Raw genomic sequence first — 20,661 nt, 5'->3', positions numbered from 1 at the left:
TTCAAACCAGTAGATCAATTTAGTATGGTTCTTACCTTTTCTCTCATATCATGTGTTTTAATTCTTAGTTTTACTTTATCAAAAGGTGAACTCAGTAGCCTGCATGTGAATGATATGATTCAGTATTGAAAACCTTGGTCCATGATTTGCCAGAGGTTTTTTTTTTTTTAATGGCAACTTGCTTTCTTCTATGTTTTCTTTCAAAGAGAAATAGAAGTGTGTAAATTAGGGGTTCTCAACCTTGGCTGCCCATGAATATCACCTGAGGAACTTTTTTAGAAAAAAGACTCCAGACTTTTTAAGATCAGCATGAGTTGTGACCCTCTGGATGGAATTAAGGAGCTGTTAAGTTTATTTGAGAGAACAGCAAAGGACTTTTGCCGTTTCAACTTTACTTTGTTATATTTTCTCCCCCTTATAATTTTGCTTGAAACAGTTAGAAATTTGAAGGCAACGAAGAGAATTGAACTGGGAATGTGGTAAACCAGCTTCCCAGTAACTGATGAACTTGCCATTTGTTTGTCCTGTGTCCTAAGGAGTTGTCCCTTTTTTTCTCCTTCTTAACATCTATTAATTGGAAAAAGAAGAACGAAGGTCACTGTTTTTTTAAATTTATTTTTAATGTGAATGTTGGAATTCTAGTGAGTACTTATTTTCCATGAATGTGAAGAAGAAAAGTATTTTATAAGCGCAATAAATTCATTCTTTCTGATTTTCACACTGGAGCTTATAGTGTGTGCGGTGGGAGAGCATGGTAGGTAAGAAAATGGGCTCTAGCCAGACACTCAGGGTTCAAATCGCAGCTCTTCTAAGTATCAGCTGTGTGATCCTGAGCAGGTTACTTAACTGCTCTGTGCCTGTTTCCTTATCTGTAAATTAAAAGTTAATGTGAGGGTTAGTTACCTTAATATAAGAAAAGTTCTTAGGACCTGGCACATAGTTACAGCTATGTAAATATTAATTTACCATTGTTATTTTTTCATTATAATTAAATCTTTAGGTTATTAAGTATTTTTCATGCATGCAAATCACCAGCAGGAAAGGCATCACGTTTCTGTAACTTTTCAGGACATACACCCATTTGGGAAAGAGGGTGGTCTAAATACAGTATACCAGACCAGGAAGATATATATATAAATATATATATATTTAAAATGTTCCCTTTTTAAAACAAAAGAAAATAGCTTTATTGAGGTATAATTGTCATACAGTAAAGCGCCCATCTTTAAAGTAGACAGTTGGATATATTTTAACATACATATACCAGTGAAACCATTTCTACAATCAAGGTAATGACATGTCCTTCACCCCCAAAAGTTTCCTCTTGCCCCTGGGTGATCGCTCCCTCTGGATTCTCTTTCTGTGCAACTGCTGATCTTCTTTCTGTCATTAGAGATAAATTTGCACTTCTGAGGTTTTTGTCTAAATGAAATATTTCAGTATGTTTTGTTTTGTTTGTTCGTTTGTTTTTGATCTGACTTTGTTCAATTCAGGCTGATTGTTTTGAGAGCCATCCATGTTGTCGCAAATATAAATAGTTCTTGCCTTTGAATTGCTGAGTGATAGTCTGTTGTATAGCTGGACCAAGGTTTGTTTACACATTCAACAGTTGATGGGCATATAGGTTGTTTTTATTTTCACTATGCTTGCTCATTTTCACATTGCTTTGTTCTTCACCAGCTTATTTAAGTTTAAAAAAAAGAAAAAGTCTGAGCTTTCCACATACAGTGAAACCAGAAAGTGACAGTGATAAACCAGAAAGTGACAGTGGTAAAATATCTTTACATTGAGATGCCACCTTTGCCATTGTGTAGCTTGGAAATAATGTTTTATACTTATGTGCATATTATGGCTTCTTTTAGATGCAGAATGCATACATTGACTTTTTAGTGGATTATTTATGTCTGGACAGGTACCTGCCTAATCATTTTCAGCTGCCTTAAATCATTTTTTGGTGTGTGTGTGTGCATGGGGCTGCCTTAAATATTTAAAGCTTACTACTTGTTATTCATTAGAGATTGAAAACAATAATTTGTATGTATAAGAAGCCTATTTATTAGGCACCAGAGTAATTATCTGTGAAGCCAAGTCTTAAATGTCATACCACTCCCTTTTGTCAATAGATGGAGTATGTTACTTATATTTTGTGTAAATTTAAGTACATTTTCTTCTATTACAGAAGAGCAGTGCTTGGTGGTTATTATATTGGCATTTTGTGTTTGAATAAATAGGAGCTGGTAACTAAAACTGGATTTGATTTATGGTACTTACAGGATAATATATAGAATTTAACTTATAATACCTTGGACATTGGAGCATTCACTTTTTTGTGCGTCAGTCTTATTTATTCTCCAGTTTGAAAAGATTGAATTTTTTTTGCAATTAAAAAAACTGTTTTTAATTTATATACAGTAAAATTCACTCTTTTTGGCATGAGTTTTGACCAATGCATTGAACAGCATAACCGCCATTGCAAAATTAGGATGCAGAACAGTTCCATTTCCCCCTCCCCAGATTCCTTCCCTGACCCTTTTGTATAACATCCCCATCCCTCCACAATTAGCAACTAGTAGTCTGTTCTCTATCACTAGAGTTTTTGCATTGAAAATATTAGATTTTAAGGTGATTGCATTAGTGATTATTAAAAGTCTTTTTGGTCTGGTGCAGGTGCTGGGAAATCATTAGTCGCTGGAGAGAGGTGGGTCCCAGAGGGGGTTGATTCGCAGCTGCTGCTTGAGCCCTCCCTGTTTACCACTCTGGTTATGGTTAATGTTGAGCACCCACCATGTATCAGGCACTGGGCCAAGAAAGTGCTTATTTAATCTCATGTGATCTTCCCATGGACGCGTGAGAGAGGAACTGTTATTATTCCGCTGTACAGATAAGAAGCCAGAGGCCTACAGAGGTTACTTAAATCGCCTCTCTGAAGTCATATGGAGAAGCAGAATCTGAACCCAAGGCTGTTTTACTAGAATATGAGGGCTTGACTGTAATGTTTGATATGTCTGTTTCCAACAGGCTATTAAATAAAAATTAGATGTTTTCTATTAGTGAAACATCCCAAGCAGGATCTAGTGGGAGTTTTCTGTGGGTGCAGCAGGAGGGGGAGGCCCAGAAAAAGTCTCAAATGACTGAGTTAAACATAGAGAGTAAAAGGAGGGACTCCTCAATGGAATTTATTGTGGCCAAGAATTTCAATATTTGATCTACATCTAAAGACAAGAAATAACGTCCTAAAATTTCTATCACTTGCTTTATCCTCCTTCCCTTGTTAAAGGTTTTCTGTTTTGCCTTTAAAAAAAAAAAAAAAAAAACCCAAAACTTTGGCATCCAAATTTGCCATATGAGTAATAGGAAAAGTTTGTGATTTCTTCCTTGACATTGGTTTCTCCTGTGACAAAAATCAGTGGGGCGGGAAAGAGGGAAGAAGAATGAAATTATTTCTTGTTCTTGAATTATAGTGGTTCCTTCAGAGGCTCTGGGGCCTTTTTTTTTTCTCCCTTTCTGTTTCTGTTCCCATAGCTAATGAAAGTGATAGAAGGAAGTATAATAATTTCCTAGATAAAATTTGAAATCTGGCGATTAGAGGCCTCAAGTTAACTTCTGGTCTTTCTAATCTGGAGTAGTTGCTTGGGGTTGTGACACAGTCCAGCAACAAACACTACAGGGAAGACAAATATGAATTTCAGAGTGCCTAGGATTTTCCCACAGAATAATCTAGAAGGTCACTGACTTTCTTTATTGGAGTTTATCTCTGCTTTGTATTTGCATGACAGGACAATCGTGATATCATTTAATCTACTCTCGTTCCCTCCCAAAATTAATTTTCTTAAGGAATTTAGGATCTTTCCCCTCCCCACTAAAGACACAAAAGGCATGCATATTTTTGTTAGGGTCATGCACTATCAAAGACTCCTCTTTGTGAAAGTATGTCCATTTCCAGGCCAGAAAATGTGGACTTAAAAATGCAAGAGAGGATGAGATATTATTTGCAAGATTCATTTTAACTTCTCAGCATGCTTATGTAAATTATATATTTTCAACTATTTGGAAACTTGATCTTTCTGGACATTGTCCTGAACTTCTTAAAAACAGACAACAAAATAATTCCACGGAATTTAGGCCAAACTGACAGCTCCAATAGAAAGGCTTTTTAACATTTATGCTTTAAGCCTCAATCGCTGAGCTCACTCCTCCCTCCTGAAAGCAATTTTGATGGCTTAGGAAAGTAATTTTTAAAAACGCACATTTGCTTTTTTTCTGTATTTGCTTTTTAATGATCGGTAAAACAAGTTTAGAAAAGCCTCAGGATGTTCTAAGATTCAAAACTTAATGCAGTGGCTAATAATAACTTTTCCATTAAAATGAGTGTACAAATGTCAGTCTTTTAAAGACAAAAGAAATTTGATGTGCTGAAAAACTCCCTCTTCAAGCCTAAACCTCATGCATACCTCTGATCTGTTTGCCCGTTATTTTCAGTATAAAAGACGTTTAGCTCTTCTGTGTATGTGTTTATATGAATTACAGCTCTCAACCTTGGCTGCAGAATTATATAACTTAAGCATTATTTATGTATTGTAAGTAGATCCAGAGTACATGCTCTTCTTTTTTTAGAAGGTTTAATGTGGAATTTGGAATTCTGGGCCAGGAAAGATACATTTGATAAATGGGTATCAAACTTGACAAATGATAAATTAACCTGATTGATAGCCTCTGAGTTAGCAATGCCCACAGGCTTGTGTCAGCAAACTTTGGATGCTTGCCTGTGCTGTGCTCCAGAATTAAAGAAAACAGGGATGGGCCCTGGCCTCTGGAAGCTTTCAGTCAGGCACAGATGGGAGTGAGCCGGGTGTGTGGGCAGAAGTCGGTATGAGGGATGGATGTGGCCCAGAGAATGGAGCCATTCACTCTGGAGAGCCACAGTGGGCTCATGGACCAGGTGCCGGCAGAGCTGGGGCCCAGGGGCTCTCCTCTCAGGGGCGGCAGGGCTGACACAGGGCATAGGACTCCTCTCCCATGGCTGGGTCTTGGGGAGGCAGTCAAGATAAGAGGCCACCCCAGCTATGAGATGGGGGACTGGAGGTCCCAATGCTGCATGGGGCTAGCCATGCTGTGATACATCCCAGCCAAGAGCCTTGAAGAGGGGGCTCTTGCTCGCCTACCTCTGGAGGTAGTTTTGGAGAAGTGCAAAGATGGAGATGCGAGGTACTTTAAGAAGCTGCGGTTGAGGGTGACCCTCAGGATATCCCTTTCTCTGGGGATATAGGGTCTGGGACCCGCTGGCATCACCATGTCATGATTTTTCCTTTTTTTTTTTTTTTTTTTTTTAGTGAGGCAGCTAGGTAACTGCGTTTTCCCATCTTGTATAACCTTATCACTCCATTTCCCATCTTGCATAACTATAGTACAATATCAAACCCAGGAATTGACATTGATGTAATCCACTGAATCGATCAGATTTTACTGGTTGAACATTTATTCGTCTGAGTGTGTGTATGTAGTTCTGTGCAGTGTTTTTAATGCATTTTTATTGAGATATATTCACATAGCATAGAAATCATCTAAAGTATACAATCACTGGTTCACAGTATCATCACGTGATTGTGCATACAACCCCAAGATCAAATTTAGAACATTTTCATTACTCCAGAAAATAAATAATAAGAAAAAAGAAAACCCTAATCCTCCCATACTCCTTATCCCCCCCACTTTATTGATCCTTAGTACTGGTATAGTACATTTCTTACTATTGATGAAAGAATATTAAAATGCTACTGTTAACTGTAGTCCATTGTTTGCAATAGGTACATTTGTTCACATATACTTCTCTATTATAAACTGTTTATGATAATAGTGTGATACTTCTGCTCTAGTTCAAGAAAGAACTTTTTAAAATTTTTGTACAGTTAATCACAGTCATCGTCTACCACAAGATTCACCATGTTATACATTACCTTGTTTTAACCTCCAGCTTTCCTTCTGGGGATTTACAGGACTCTAAACTCTTTTCCACCACACTCACACACCATGCAGCACTGTTAATTATTCTCAGAATAGTGTGCTGTTGTCTCCTCTGTTTACTACTAAAGGTTTAAGTTCACCCTAGTTAAACATTCTGCACGTATTAAGCAACTGCTCCCCATTCTTTAACTTCATTCTGTATCCTAGTAACCTATATCCTAGATTTTATATCTGTAGGTTTATATATCATAATTAGCTCATATTAGTGAGATCATAAAATATTAGTTATTTTTTGTCTTTCTTATTTCACCTAACATAATGTCTTCAGGGTTCATCTGTGTTGTCAGGTGCTTCAGGACCCATTCCCTCTTACTGCTGAATAATAGTCCGTTGCATGTATACACCACATTTTGCTTATCCATTCATCTGTTGATGGACTCTTGGGTTGTTTCCATCTTTTGGCAGCTGTGAATAATGTCACTATGAACATCAGTGTGCAGATGTCTGTTCATGTCCCTGCTTTTAGATCTTCTGGGTACATCTCAAGTAGTGGGATTGCAGGGTCATAAAACAACTCTGTATATACTTAGCTCCCCGAGGAGCTGCCAAACCATCCTCCACAGCGGCTTTACCATTTTACATTTCCACCAGCAGTGAGGAGGTGTTCTAATTTCTCCACATCCTCTCCAACACTTGTAGTTGCCTGTTTAATAGCAGCCATTTATGCAGTTCTATCACGTGTAAATTATTGTAATGCCACTGCAATCAAGCTAGAGAGCTGTTCCAGCAGCACAAACTCCCTCTGCTACTCCTTACAGCCACCTATACCTTTTCTGCATCCCTAACTACTGGCATTAATCTGTTCATCTCTAGAATTTTGTTATTTTGAGAATATTCTGAATATTCTTTGTTGTTTAGATATAATATACAATATGATATTTATGTATATATCAGACATTCTGTAATCTTTTGAGATTGGCTTTTTCACTCAGCTCATAATTTCCTTGCAATTCATCCAAGTTGTTGGATATATCTATACTTCATTCCTTTTTATTGCTGAGAAGTATTCCGTGGTATGGATGTACCACAGTTTGTTTGGTAAGTCACCACTGAAGGACATCTGGATTGTTTACAGTTTTGGGATATTATGAATAAAGTTGTATACAGGTTTTTATGTGAATATGAATTTTAATTTTTCTGGGATAAATACCCAGGAGTACAATTGTTAAGTGGTGCAGTAAATGCATGCTTAGCTTTATGAAAGCTCCGTTTTCCAGAGTGATTGTCCCACTTTACATTCCCACCAGCAGTGTATGAGTGATCCAGGTTCTCCACATCCTTGTTAGCATTTGCTGTTACCACTATTTTAGCCATTCTGATAGACTGGTAGTGATATTTCATTGTGGTTTTATTTTGTATTTCCCTGCTGACTAATGATGTTAAGCATCCTTTCATGTGCTTATTTTCCATCCGTATATTCTCTTTGGTGAAATGTCTGTTCATATCTTTTGCTTATTTTCTAATTGGATTACAGATTGAATTTCTTTTTTTCCTGTTTGAGTTTTGAGAATTCTTTCTGTATTCTAGATATATGTAACTGTGATTTGCAAATATCTTCCCCCAGACTGTAGAGAATTTTATTTTAATATGGCCAAATCTACCATTCTTTTTTTGTTTTTTTTAAAAATTTTTTTGTGTCTACTTGAAAAACTCCTTATTACCCTGATTTCATAAAAGTATTCTCTAAAAGCACAGGGTACATTTGAGGTTTTAATCAACCTGTACTGGATTTTTGTGTGTTGCATGAGGTAGTAATCCAACGTCACTTTTTCCCAAATATGAATGAAGTTATTTGAGCATGAGTTTTTTTTTTTAATTTTTTTTATTAATTAACAGAAAAAAAGAAAAAAAAGAAATTAACCCAACATTTAGAAATCATACCATTCTACATATGAGCATGAGTTTTTTAATAATAGTCTTGTCTTACTCATTTGCAGTGCTGCTTCTATCATACTTTATTTTCCTAAATGTGTGGATTTGTTTCTTGTCTATAGTTTATCCCCGTGGCCTGTTTGTCTACCTATTTGCCAATAGATTATTTTATTATGGTATAACATTGTAGTAAGTTTAGCTATGTTCTAGTTTGCTAGCTGCCGGAATGCAACACACCAGAGATGGATTGGCTTTTAATAAAAGGGGATTTATTTTGTTGGTTCTTCAGAGGAAAGGCAGCTAACTTTCCACTGAGGTTCTTTCTTACGTGGAAGGCACAGGATGGTCTCTGCTGGTCTTCTCTCCAGGCCCCTGGGTTCCAACAACTTTCCCCGGGGTGATTTCTTTCTCCATCTCCAAGGACCTGGGCTGAGCTGCAAGTGCTGAGATGAGGAATGCCAAGCTGCTAGGCTGTGCTATGTTGCGATCTCTCATTTAAGCACCAGCCAATTAAGTCAAACGTCACTCACTGCAGCAGACACACCTCCTAGCTGACTGCAGATGTAATTGGCAACAGATGAGGTTCACGTACCGTTGGCTTATGTCCGCAGCAACAAGATTAGGTATGCTCACCTGGCCAAGTTGACAACTGAATCTAACTAACACAAGCTATTATCTAGTAACGCAAACCCTCTCCTTTATTTTTCTTCCTCCTTTAGAAGTATCTTGGTTCTTTTTGCTTTTCTCAGGTTTCCTGTTCAGAATCGTTTCTGGAATTGCATTGAGACAGTAGATCAATTTGTGGAGGTCCTGCGCATATCCTCTTAGATTTATTCCTTGCTATTTTATATTTATAGGGTATTATTTTAAATGACATTTAAAAATTGACGTTTTATACCTGTTTCAAATAAATTCGTTTTACAAGCAAGTTTATTTCTTCCTTTGCTTTTCATTTCATCTATGTCTATCCTGTTTGTGTGCGTTTAGACCAATGTGTGTGTATATATGTGAATATATTTCCTCTCACTGTGCTATTACTGACGATGGGCAGCCTTCTCTTTTGTATGATCTTAAAATGTGAATGCTTTCTGCCAGACAATGATGTGTCATCATTAAACATATTTGCTACATTTTTTCTGAATGCTTTTTTCAAATTAAATTCTTTTCTATTTCTAGATTTCTAATATTTTAGAATTTCCTTATTTTTCTGGCATCTATTAAAATGGTCATGTTGTTTTTTTCCTATTCAATTTTTTAAATGTTAAACCAAACTTGCAGTCTTTAGATAAACCTCACTTGGTTCTGATGTAGTCTTTTTATATGTTGCTAGAGAGAATTCTTTCCTCTATCTTCAGATGGGTAGGCTGTATATTAGTTTGTAAGCTGCTGGAATGCAATATACCAGAAATGGGATGGCTTTTTAAAAAGGGAATTTATTAAGTTGCAAGTTTGCAGGCTGTGAAGATGTCCAAATTACGGCAAGGCTATAAGAATGTCCAAACTAAGGCATCCAGTTAAAGATACCTCAAGCAGGCTGGTGACGTTTGGGGTTTCTTTCTCAGCTCCTTAGGAGGGCACAAGGTGACATCTGTAGTTCTCTCTCCTCATTTCATGAGGCTTCTCCGGGGACATTTTCCTTATGCATCTCCAAAGGTCTCTGGCTTACTGGGCTGTTGGTTCTAAAGCTTTTCCCAAAATGGTTCCCTCTTAAAGGACTCCAGTAAGCAACCCCACCTTGAATAGATAGAGACACATCTCCATGGAAACCACCTAATCAAAAGTTACCACCCACAGTTGGGTGGGTCACATCTTCATGGAAACAATCAAAGAGACCCCACCTAGAAATATTGAATGGGGATTAAAGAACATGGTTTTGCTGGTACATAACAGATTCAAACCCACACAGGCTGTGATTTTCTTTCTCGTGTTGCCCTTGTCAGGTTGTGTGGGCTTCATACAGTGAGTTCAGGAGAGTTTCCCGCTTTTTCTCTGTTTTGAAAGAGTTGTGTGCTGGCATTATTTATTTGAACTGCTGGTGGATTTTGAATTGAAATAGAAGAGACTTTAGATGTCAGCCTGTCTAACCTCATTGTTTTGCTGAGGCAGAAATAATTAAATGCTGAGGCTCAAATCCAGGGGGCACTTTGCACTGTACCATGTGGAAACCCTAATCCTGAAGTAAAGGTAACAGCCATTTCATTATCTAAAGCAGATGGCCGCAGGCCTTCACACTGAGGGGCATCCAAGTCCACGTGAGAGAGGCTTGGGAGGCCTCACACTGACCTGACAACCTTGGTCCCTCCATTTTCTAGGTCCATCTGATTAAGTTGAAAAATGGCCAGGGGAGAGGGAGCTGCAGGAGGCAGGAGCAGGTTCTGCTGTCCTGCCCCTTTGAGTAGGACCCAGCAGCTTCAGAGACCTGCTGATACATTTATTGTGCAGTCTGATGCTAGTGATAATTGTGATCTGGAAAAGGAAAGAAATATTCAGTGTTTTTAATGAAATATTGGGTCAGATTTAATATACTTTTGAAAATTGCTTCTAAAAATAGAGCATACAGGTTTTCTGCATTAAAAGCTAAGCTCCAGTGGATCTGGAACAGGCAATTCTTGAGCATCTTCCAGTGCTAGGCACAGCTCTGGGACTATCACCCTGAGGGCCACTCCTTCCATAACAGTTAAAGAGGATTTTACTGTAACTGGAGGTTCAGCAGATTGGCTCAGTCTATTCTGGATTTCAGTTTGGCATTTAGTTCATCTCCAGCACCTGTGCCTGACAACGCTGGTCTGAACGAAAGAAGGATGCCTTCTTTATCTGAAATGACTTTAGCAAATATGCAAGCTCAAGGTCTATGCAACTGGCTGTCCAAACATGTTATGGGCTTTATCTTGGGGTATTTATTTATTTTTTTAGTACACAAAGAAGTGTACTGTGTCCCATAGCATAATGATAAATTAATTTTTCAAACACATTTTCCTTAGCTTTAAGATTGTGTGTGTGTGTGTGTGTGTGTTTAAAGATTAGCCTGAAAGAGCCATAACTCATGTCACTTTATTTGAAGCCATGCTGTGTGATTGGAACTTGTGCCTTTAAACACAGGCATGGGCAGAAGATTGAAGGCGAAGGGCACTGACCCTGTTAGGTAGGTCAGTGGGTCTCCATCTAGCTCGTGGCTGGCTATCAGCCGTGAGACCCTGGGCAGGTCCCCTAAGTTCTCCTTTGGGGAATACATGGCACAGCTGTGAGTAGCTATAAATTCGTGATCGTTTTTGAGTCATAAAGCATTATGGGTTTGAATGAAAAAAAATATGTACATTGAGGCAGGCTGGACCTGATTTTAGAAAATGGACTCAAAATGTACAAATTGTACTGTTCCTTTTTCCCATAGCACCTATACTACAACAGCAGGCCACATAAAGTTAGATAAAAATATATGCTTTTCAGTTCTAGGTTTCTGTAAACAATCATTTTGAGATCAGGCTTTGATGTTACTTTTTGAAGAATCCAGTCCTTATAAAGAAAATGCAGCTGTTTTTCTTTACTGAAAGAAAAAAAAAAGAATCGTTATAAAAAGAGGACACATGAATATTATTGCAAATTGGAAATGTAACCTTCACTATAATATGGCTCACAATCTGTTGAAAGGCAGATATGGCCTGAAAGCCTTACTGTGGCCTTCCATGAGGTCTGCCTGTCCTTAGGGAAAGGAAGTACACATGAAAAACCCGTGCATAATTAAATAAGTGGTTAGATTGCGCACATTTCCATTTTGGTTGGGTACTTGCTGCAGAGCCCTCTCCCTTCTGTTTGTCTGCCTGGTGTTCTAATAAACTGACCATTCAGGTTAAATTTTATAATTTTGTGCTACCCAAAATATAAATTTTGCATCAAATAAACATCTCATTCCTTGGTCTTACACAGAAGTTGAAAGTTTTAAAATATGGACCGTATCATCCTTTACTCTCTAAGTACCCCCAATGAGGGACTCCTTAAATTCTTAGCTGTGGTATTCTAGCCTGATTTAATATATTGAGGGAAACTGACTATATGTTCTTTTTAGGCTCAAATAATATATGTAGTTTTAGAGACTTTTCTATTTGCTAGCTACCGGAATGCAACATGCCAGAAACAGAATGGCCTTTTTTTTTTTTTTTAATACTTGGGCAGGCACCGGGAATCAAACCTGGGTCCTCTGGCATGGCAGACAAGCATTCTTGCCTGCTGAGCCACTGTGGCCTGCCCCAGAATGGCTTTTAAAAAGGAGAATTTAATATGTTGCTAGTTTATAGTTCTGAGGCTGAGAAAATGGCCCAATTAAAACAAGTCTGTAGAAATGTCCAATCATAGGCATCCAGGGAAAGATACTTTGGTTCAAGAAGGCCAATGAAGTTCAGGGTTTCTCTCTCAAGTGAGAAGGCACATGGCAGACACAGTCAGAGTTTCTTTCTCATCTGGAAGGGCACATGGCGAACACGGCATCATCTGCTAGCTTCTCCTGGCTTCCTGTTTCATGTAGCTCCCCGGGAGGCACTTTCCTTCTTCATCTCCAAAGGTTGCTTGCTAGTGAATTCTGCTTCTTGTGGCTGTATCATTCTGCTCTGCTCTCTCTGAATCTCTTTCTTTCTCCAAAATGTTTCCTCTTTTATAGGACTCCAGAAAGTAAAGACCCACCCACATGGGTGAGACATGCCTCCAGCAAATCCAGTTTAACAACCACTCTTGATTAAATCACATCTCCGGGGAGATGATCTAATTACAGTTTCAAACATACAATACTGAATAGGGATTAGAAGAAACAGCTTCCTTTACAAAACGGGATTAGGATTAAAACATGGCTTTTCTAGGGTACATACATCATTTCAAACCAGCACAGATTTATCCGAAGTTTTCAGGATGATCTTTATAAATGTTAGTTTTAAACACATTCTCCTGATTTCCCAGGAGCTTACTTTTTACCCCCACTTACGACTGTCTAATGGGCTTGCTAAAATGGGCATCATTAAAAATTTTTTTTCTAAATCATGTGAATTAAATTATTTACAGAATAGGAATGAATAATTAAAATGGTTTAGGGTTTGGGTAAAGATATTTTTGTCTCTCTAAAAATCTTAAAGATTACTAGTTTTTTTTTGTTAAGGCACCACTGACTAAATAATAGTAACTGTTGAAATTAATTGAGGGCCTAGTGTTTAAAGCGTTCTGTTGTGAGCTTTTATATGTCGTTTTATTTAGAATTTGCAATACTTCTAAATTAGGTATTATTATCCCTATTTTTATAAATAAGGAACTTGGGACCCAGAAATATCTAAGTGCTTTTCCTATAATAAAACCAGATATTCTCAAATTGTGCTATCCATTATGTAGCCACTGACCATAGGTTACTCTTGAGTACTTGACATGTAACCAGTCCAAACTGAGATGTGCTGGAAGTATAAAGAACACACCAGATTCCAAAGACTTAGTTAAAATAAAACAATAGCAAGAATGTAGTATTTTTTATATTGATTATGTGTTGAAATGATTATTTCCCTCTATTGGGTTAAGTAAAATATATTATTAAAATTAAATTCACCTGTCTTTTTCCCTTTTTTTATTAACTGCAGCTATTAAAAAGTTAAAAACCATATTTGTGGCTTGTACTGCATTTCCTTCGGACAGTGCTACTCTAAAAGTTTTTTTCCTGGACATGACTGAAGGAATCAGGTGGTTCCACCCACAAGCTTATGGCATCTTTCCCCATCCCAGGCCTCCCTTCCATGTTAGGACTCTTCATTTTTAATCGTCTTGGGTACCCTTCTTGAAAAGCAGATTTATTTGTGGACTCTCAGTTTTTTTCTCATTGACCTATGTCTCTCCTTATGCTAGTAAAACACTATCTTAATTTCTGTAGCTTTGTAGTAAGTTTTGAAATGGGGAAGTGTGGACTCCCCCAACAATATTCCTCTTTTTCAAGATTGTTTTGACTATTCCAGTTCCTTTGCATTTTCATATTAATTTCCGGATCAGCCTGTCAATTTTTGCAAAACTGCTAGCTTAGTTTTGATGGGGATTGCTTTGAATATTAAATCAGAACATAGGATGTCTTTCCATTGACATAAGTCTTAAGTTTCTTCCAAAAATGTTTTTTTAATCTTTGGTGTGCAAGTCTTGCAGACTTCCTTAGTTAAATGTATTCTGTGGTATTTTATTCTTTTTGATACTATTGTGAATGGATTTATTTTCTTAATTTCATTTAAAAATATTTTTATTGAGAAATCACACACATACAGACCATCCATTGTATACAATCAGTGGCTCACAATATCACATCGTGTGTATTCATCACCATGATCATTTTTAGAACATCTGCATCACTCCAGAAAAAGAAATAAAAAGGAAAAAAAAATTGGATATTTCATTCTACCCAATTTTTTAACCCTTTATCTCTCCCACATTATTTACTTATTTTTTATCCTTTTTTTAAATTTATCTGTCCATACCCTCAATAAAAAGAGCATCAGACACAAGTTTTCACAATCACACAGTCACATTGTAAAAACTATATGGTTATACAATTGTCTTCAAGAATCAAGGCTACTAGAACACAGTTCATCAGTTTCAGGTACTTCTCTCTAGCCATTCCCTTCTAGTTTGTCAGCTGCCAGAATGTGATATACCAGAAATAGAATGGCTTTTATTTTTTTAATTTTTAAAAGATTTTTTTCAGAACGACTTTTAAAAAGAGGAATTTATTAAGTTGCAAGTTTATAGTTCTAAGGCCATGAAAATGTCCAAATTAAGGCAGGGCTATAATAATGTGCAAATTAAGGCATCCAGGGAAAGATACATTGGCTCAAGAAGGCCGATGATGGGGTTTCTCTCTCAGCTGGAAATGCACACGGTAACGTCTGCTAGCTTTCTCTCCAGGTTTCTTCAATGGCTTCCCGGGGGTTCTGTCCATTCTGTTTGCTGTTGGTTCTAGTGGCTTTCGAGCTTTTTCCAAAATGGTTTCCTCTTAAAAGGCTCCAGTAAGCAACCCCACCTTGAATGGGTAGAGACACATCTCCATGGAAATCATCTAATCAAAGGTTACCACCCACAATTGGGTGGGTCACATCTCCATGGAAACAGTAAAAAGATCCCTCCTAGCAGTGTTGAAGGAGGATTAAAGAACTTGGCTTTTCTGGGTAAACAACAGGTTCAAACTGGCACACTCGAATATACCATAAACTACAAATAGATATCTATATAATGCATAAGAATAACCTCCAGGATAACTTCTCAACTGTTTGAAATCCCTCAGCCACTGAAACTTTGTCTTATTTCTATGTTTCTCCTTTTGGTCAAGAAATCTTTCTCAATCCCATGATGCTGGATCCTGGCTCATTGTGGGGGATCCTGTCCCATGTTTCCAGGGAGAATTACAGCCCTGGGAGTCATGCCCCATGTAGTGGGCAGAGCAGTGAGTTCACCTGCCTAGTTGGCTTAGAGAGAGAGGCCACATCTGAGCAACAAAAGAGGTTCTCTGGGGGTGAGCCCTAGACATAATTATAAATAGGCTTAGCTTCTCCTTTGAGGAATGTTTCATAGGGGTGAATCCCAAGATTGAGGGCTCAGACTATTGAAATAGTTGTCTCCACTGCTTGCGAGAATATCAGGAATGCCCCAGATGGGGAAGTTTGATATTTGCTTCTTTCTCCCCAGTTCCCCAATGGGGACTTTGGAAATACTTTTTTATTATCTGCCACATTACTCTGGGATATATTGGGGCATCACATTAACCTGTACAAGCCAAGAAGATATCATGCCCTATTCAGACTTCCATGTAATTATGGTATTTGAATAAACTGACTCTTCAGGTTAAATTTTATAATTTTGTGCTACCCAAAATATAAATTTTGCACCAAATAAGCATCTCTTCCTTTCGTCTCACACAGAAGTTGGAATTTTTAAAATATGAACCATATCATCCTTTACCCTGTATTCTGATTTACCTTAGTCCTATCCAGATCAGTTTCATTCATATCTTTAGTCGAAGTCTGATCACTTTTTCAACTTTTTTAGCAGTCTGTTTTATGGGGTAATACTGACTTTTATAGCTTCAGTGCTCTAACTCTATTTGTATATAAAGCTCAGTATCTCAGAATTTGGAAATAACAGTTACAACTCCTGAGTATATGTGACTGCTGTAAGAACTTGTAATCTATGGCCCTTTACAATAGACCCTAGCCTGATAACCCATGCTCTTGACTTCAGTTCTCTGAGTTTATTATAGCTAGTCCATATGAGTGAGGCATGAAAATATTTGTCTTTTTTGTTTCTGCCATTTTACTCAACATACTGGCCATAAGCTTCATTCACCTAGTATGCTGGTTTGAAAGGATGTATGTCTCCTAGAAAAGCCATGTTTTAATCCAAATCCCATTTCATAAAGGCAGAATAATCCCTATTCAATACTGTATGTTTGAAACTGTAATCAGATCATCTCCCTCGAGGTGTGATTTAATCAAGTGTGGTTGTCAAGCTGGATTAGGTGACGACATGTGTCCGCCCACTTGGGTGGGTCTTGATAAGTTTCTGGAGTCCTGTAAAAGAGGAAACATTTTAGATAATAAAATAGATTCGGAGAAAGCTGAGAATGCTGCAGCACCATTAAGCAGAGAGTCCACAAGCCAGCAACCTTTGGAGATTAAGAAAGAAAACGCTTCCTGGGGAGCTTCGTGAAGCCAGGAGAGAAAGCTAGCAGATGACACCATGTTCACCTTGTGCCCTTCCAGCTGAGAGAGAAGCCCTGACCATGTTCACCATGTGCCCTCTCACTTGAGACAGAAACCCTGAACTTCATCGACCTTCTTCAACCAAGGTATCTTTCCCTGGATACCTTAGATCGGACATTCTATAGACTTGCTTTAATTGGGACATTTTCTCAGCCTTAGAACTGTATACTAACAACCTATTAAATTCCCCTTTTTAAAAAGCCATTCCGTTTCTGTTATATTGCATTCTGACAGCTAGCAAAATAGAACACCTAGTTGCATGTCTCACAACTTCGTTCCTTCTCAATTTCATTTTAAGATTGTTCATAGCTAGTATATAGAAATACAGTTGACTTTTTATATTAATCTTACATCTTACAGCCTTGCTGAACATATTAGTTTTAATAGTTTTCTTTTGTGAAGTCCTTAGGATTTTCTATATACAAGAACATGTCATTTTTGAATAGAGAGAGTTTTACTTCTTTCCCGATCTAGATACTTTTCTTTTTCTTATCCAGTTGCCCTGGCTAGAACCTCCAGTACAATGTTAAATTCTAATGTTAAATGAAGGAGTGAGAGCAGATATCCTTCTTATTCCTGATCTTAGGGTGAAATAATTTAGTTTTCACAGTTGAGTATGATGTTAGCTGTGGATTTTTCATAGACATTTCTACTAGGATGAGAAAGTACCCTTCTATTCCTCTAGTACCCTTCTATTCCTCTAGTGTGCTGCTTTTTTATTTTCTTAAATCATAAAAGAATGTTGGATTTTGTTAAATGCTCTTTTGCATTTATTGAAATATGTGTTTGTTCTTCATTCTGCTAATGTGTCTTATATTGATCATTCTAATGTGTATTATATTGATTGATATTTTTTAAAATATTAAACCAACCTTGCTTTCCTGGATTAGTCTAACTTGATGCTGGTACAGAATCCTTATTTATTTATTTTTTTGGTATGCTGCATGGTAGGGGTGACATTTCATTCTTTTTCCATGTAACTATCCCATTATAGCAGCACTATTTGTTGAATTTTTGTGGGGGCGGGTGGTGAAGAATATAGGGGTGGTGAATTGAACCTGGGTCCAGGTGCGGATTCTACCACTGAACTACCCTTGTGCCCCGCGAATCCTTTTTCTTTTGTGTGCTGTATGGCAGGGGTCACATTTCATTTTTTTTTCATGTGAGTATACCATTATTGCAGCACCATTTGTTGAATTGTGTTTATTTTTGTTTTGCTTGTTTGTTTTTGGGAAGTGTATGGGCTGGGAATTGAACCCGGGTCTCCCATGTGGCAGGCAAGAATTCTACCACTGAACTACCCTTGCACCCCCAGAATCCTTTTTATATGTTGCTAGATTTGGTATACTAGTATTTTGTTGAGGGTTTTTATGTCTTTTCATAAAGCATGTTGGTATGTAGTATTCTTATTAGCCTTTGTCTGATTTTGACAGAGGATAAAATGGTTTCACAGCATCATTCAGGAAGTTTTCTCCCCTCCTCTATTTTGTTGAAAGGTTGATAATGATTCTTCTTTAAATATTTTTGTTAGAATTCATCAGTGAAGCCAATCATTTAGGTTTTGGCTTCTCTTTGTGGGAAATTCTTAAGTTACTAATTTAGCACAGTAGTTTTTCATTGACAACTAAAAAGAACATTTATCTCATAAATACCTCTTGATATTTGATTATTCAGCCAAATTTTCCCTATGTAATATCCAGGTAGAAAGGGCTTTTGAAGTACTTACTTACTTAACCTCCTTTTCTCTTTTGTTAAAGGTTTGTGATTACTCCAGAATCACTAAGCTATGACCTCTAAGAAGTTTGCTGTTAAAGTAAGTAATGATAAGCTTCTTTAAAATGGCTAATCACTCTCTAATATAACTGAGTTCTGTATTAATTGAAAATTGAAACACTGAACTTTCCTTCTCATTGAATTTAAGATGCTACTTGAGAATACACTGAAAATTTTGTATTTTAAGAATGAAATGGAGGAGAAAATTAATAGTTCATATAGTTATGGGAGTTCCTGCAGAAGTCTTTTGTAGAATGCCTTTTTGTCATAACTTGGTCCTGAATGTTAAAAATTTTCACTTGCATTGATGTCCATATATGATTTCTGATTTTGATAAAGCAGGTAAAAGGTCAGTGGAAAGAAATAGCCAGCAAATACTATTTGGTGGCTGCCAGGAGGGAGTCCTCTTGGCTGGCTGGCTGCCCTCTCTAGTTTTCTTCTTCTAAATTTGTCTCTTCTCTATCCCCTGTTGGCTGGGGCTGAGACCTTCTCTGTGGAGAGAGGGGGATTCTGTGTCAGGGATGGTGGAAAATGAGAGCAGAAGAATTAATCAGTAGTGTATGGGTTTGGAGAGGCTTTCATATGTACTGGTTATTCTTTAGGACACTTTCTGAGTGTTAGTGTTAAATTAAATGCAATTTCAAAACAACCAAATAAATAAAATATAGTAGTTAATTAGTTGATAAGATCAGATACTATTTTATATACAGTTCTGTCTTATTTTCAACCAAGTCAGTGCTTATTTAGATTTACAAACGTATTTATAAATTTCGTTGCTCATGTTTCCTGTATCCATGTATTCTTTAATATTCCTTTCTGTGAAGGTCCATAAGTTACAATGTCTGTCTAAACTTATTTCTTTTGGTCTTTTTCTAGGAAGTTATTTAGTTGGCTTTAGAATTCTAGTTTGAGCATTATTTTCCCTTAGCACATTAAAGACATTTTCCTTTGTTTTCTGGAATTTTTTATTGCTGATGAGAAACATTTTCATTAACTACTGCTGCTTAAAAACCACCCTAAAACTCAATGGCTTCAAATACTAGCCATTTTATTATCACATACCATTTTTGAAGTTGTCTAGGATCCTTGGATGATTTTCTTCTTCATTTGATGTTGGCTGAAGCCATAGTTATCTGGAGACTCAACTCACCTGAAGCATCGAAGATGGACTAGTCATAAGGCTGGCAGCTTATGTTGGCTGGGGCTGGAATCTCACCTGGGGCTGTTACTTATTGCCCTTCAGCTCTTGCTGCCATGGCTACTCTATGTAGCGTGGGCGTCTCATATCATGGTGGCTGAGTTTCAGAGGTGGTTTCCCAGAGCACACGTTCCAAGAAGAAAGAAATGTAGGTAGCCTGTCCTCCCTGGGTTGGGCTCAGAAGCCCCAGTGCCACTTCTGCTGCCTTCTGTTGGTCAGAGCAGTCACAGGTCCAGGCCAGTTTCAAGGGAAGAGGAGATTGCTGGGGTGCATCTTTCGAGATGTGTCACCACAGAAGACTGTGCTGGTCTAATTATGAATCTTTTCATGGTTATCCGTCTTGTCTCTCTAGTTGCTCTTAAAATTTTGTCTTTGTCTTTGATGTTCTGTAGTTTCACTATGAGATTGCTAGAATAGACTTGTTTTCATTTATTGTTTGAGATGCAATGTCTGCCTTAAATTGGAAGACTCAAGTCTTTCATCAGTTTTGGGAAATTCTCGATCTTTTTTTCTTTAGGTAATGCCTCTCATTCTTTCTGTTCTCTTATTCTGGAACTCCTGTATGAAGTTGGTTGAGGATTAATTTGTGAAAGACCTATCCCCTGCTGGCTGTCCTCTCAGAAAAGGACTGGGCCTCTTGCAAAGCACTGTGGAGACTGGTTTTGGCTCAGTAAGACAATTGGGCCCACAGAGCTTGGATTTCAGACCCCTGTTTGTACTACAGATGGATCTGTTGATTTCCAAGCCATGATGACTGACGTGGCAAATGCTACCATATTTTCCTGCAGGGTGTTATCCCAGCGTCAGCATCCAGGAGGATAGGAATAGAGGCAGGGTTCTGAGACATCGTCATGTTGTGACGTGAAAGCCCTACACACATCACGTTGTGATTGTATCCCTTCCTTTATCACACAGGCAGGGGGGCTGCTGCTTCCCTGATCATGCAGCTCCAAAGCCCCACAACCTCCTTGTTGGGATCCTGTGCTCAGAGTTTGACATCCAGCCCTGCCAGACTGCAGTGTCCTTTCCCAGGTGTGACAG

General features: G+C 37.8%; 1 protein-coding gene across 1 annotated transcript in view; it reads left to right on the top strand.

The window, feature by feature from the left end:
- The window catches only part of SLX4IP (SLX4 interacting protein), a 209,085-nt gene that overhangs the window by 2,535 nt on the left and 185,889 nt on the right, over positions 1-20,661 (top strand). Inside the window, 1 exon segment of the mRNA XM_077115241.1 lies at positions 18,407-18,462. Within this exon segment, the coding sequence (XP_076971356.1) occupies positions 18,436-18,462 (27 nt within the window). The 5' untranslated portion in view covers positions 18,407-18,435.

The sequence above is a fragment of the Tamandua tetradactyla genome, chromosome 1, assembly GCF_023851605.1.
Source record: "Tamandua tetradactyla isolate mTamTet1 chromosome 1, mTamTet1.pri, whole genome shotgun sequence".
In the NCBI taxonomy this organism is placed as follows: Eukaryota; Metazoa; Chordata; class Mammalia; order Pilosa; family Myrmecophagidae; genus Tamandua; species Tamandua tetradactyla.
The sequence above is the reverse complement of the archived record's forward strand: the minus strand, read 5'-3'. Positions and strand labels throughout refer to the sequence as shown.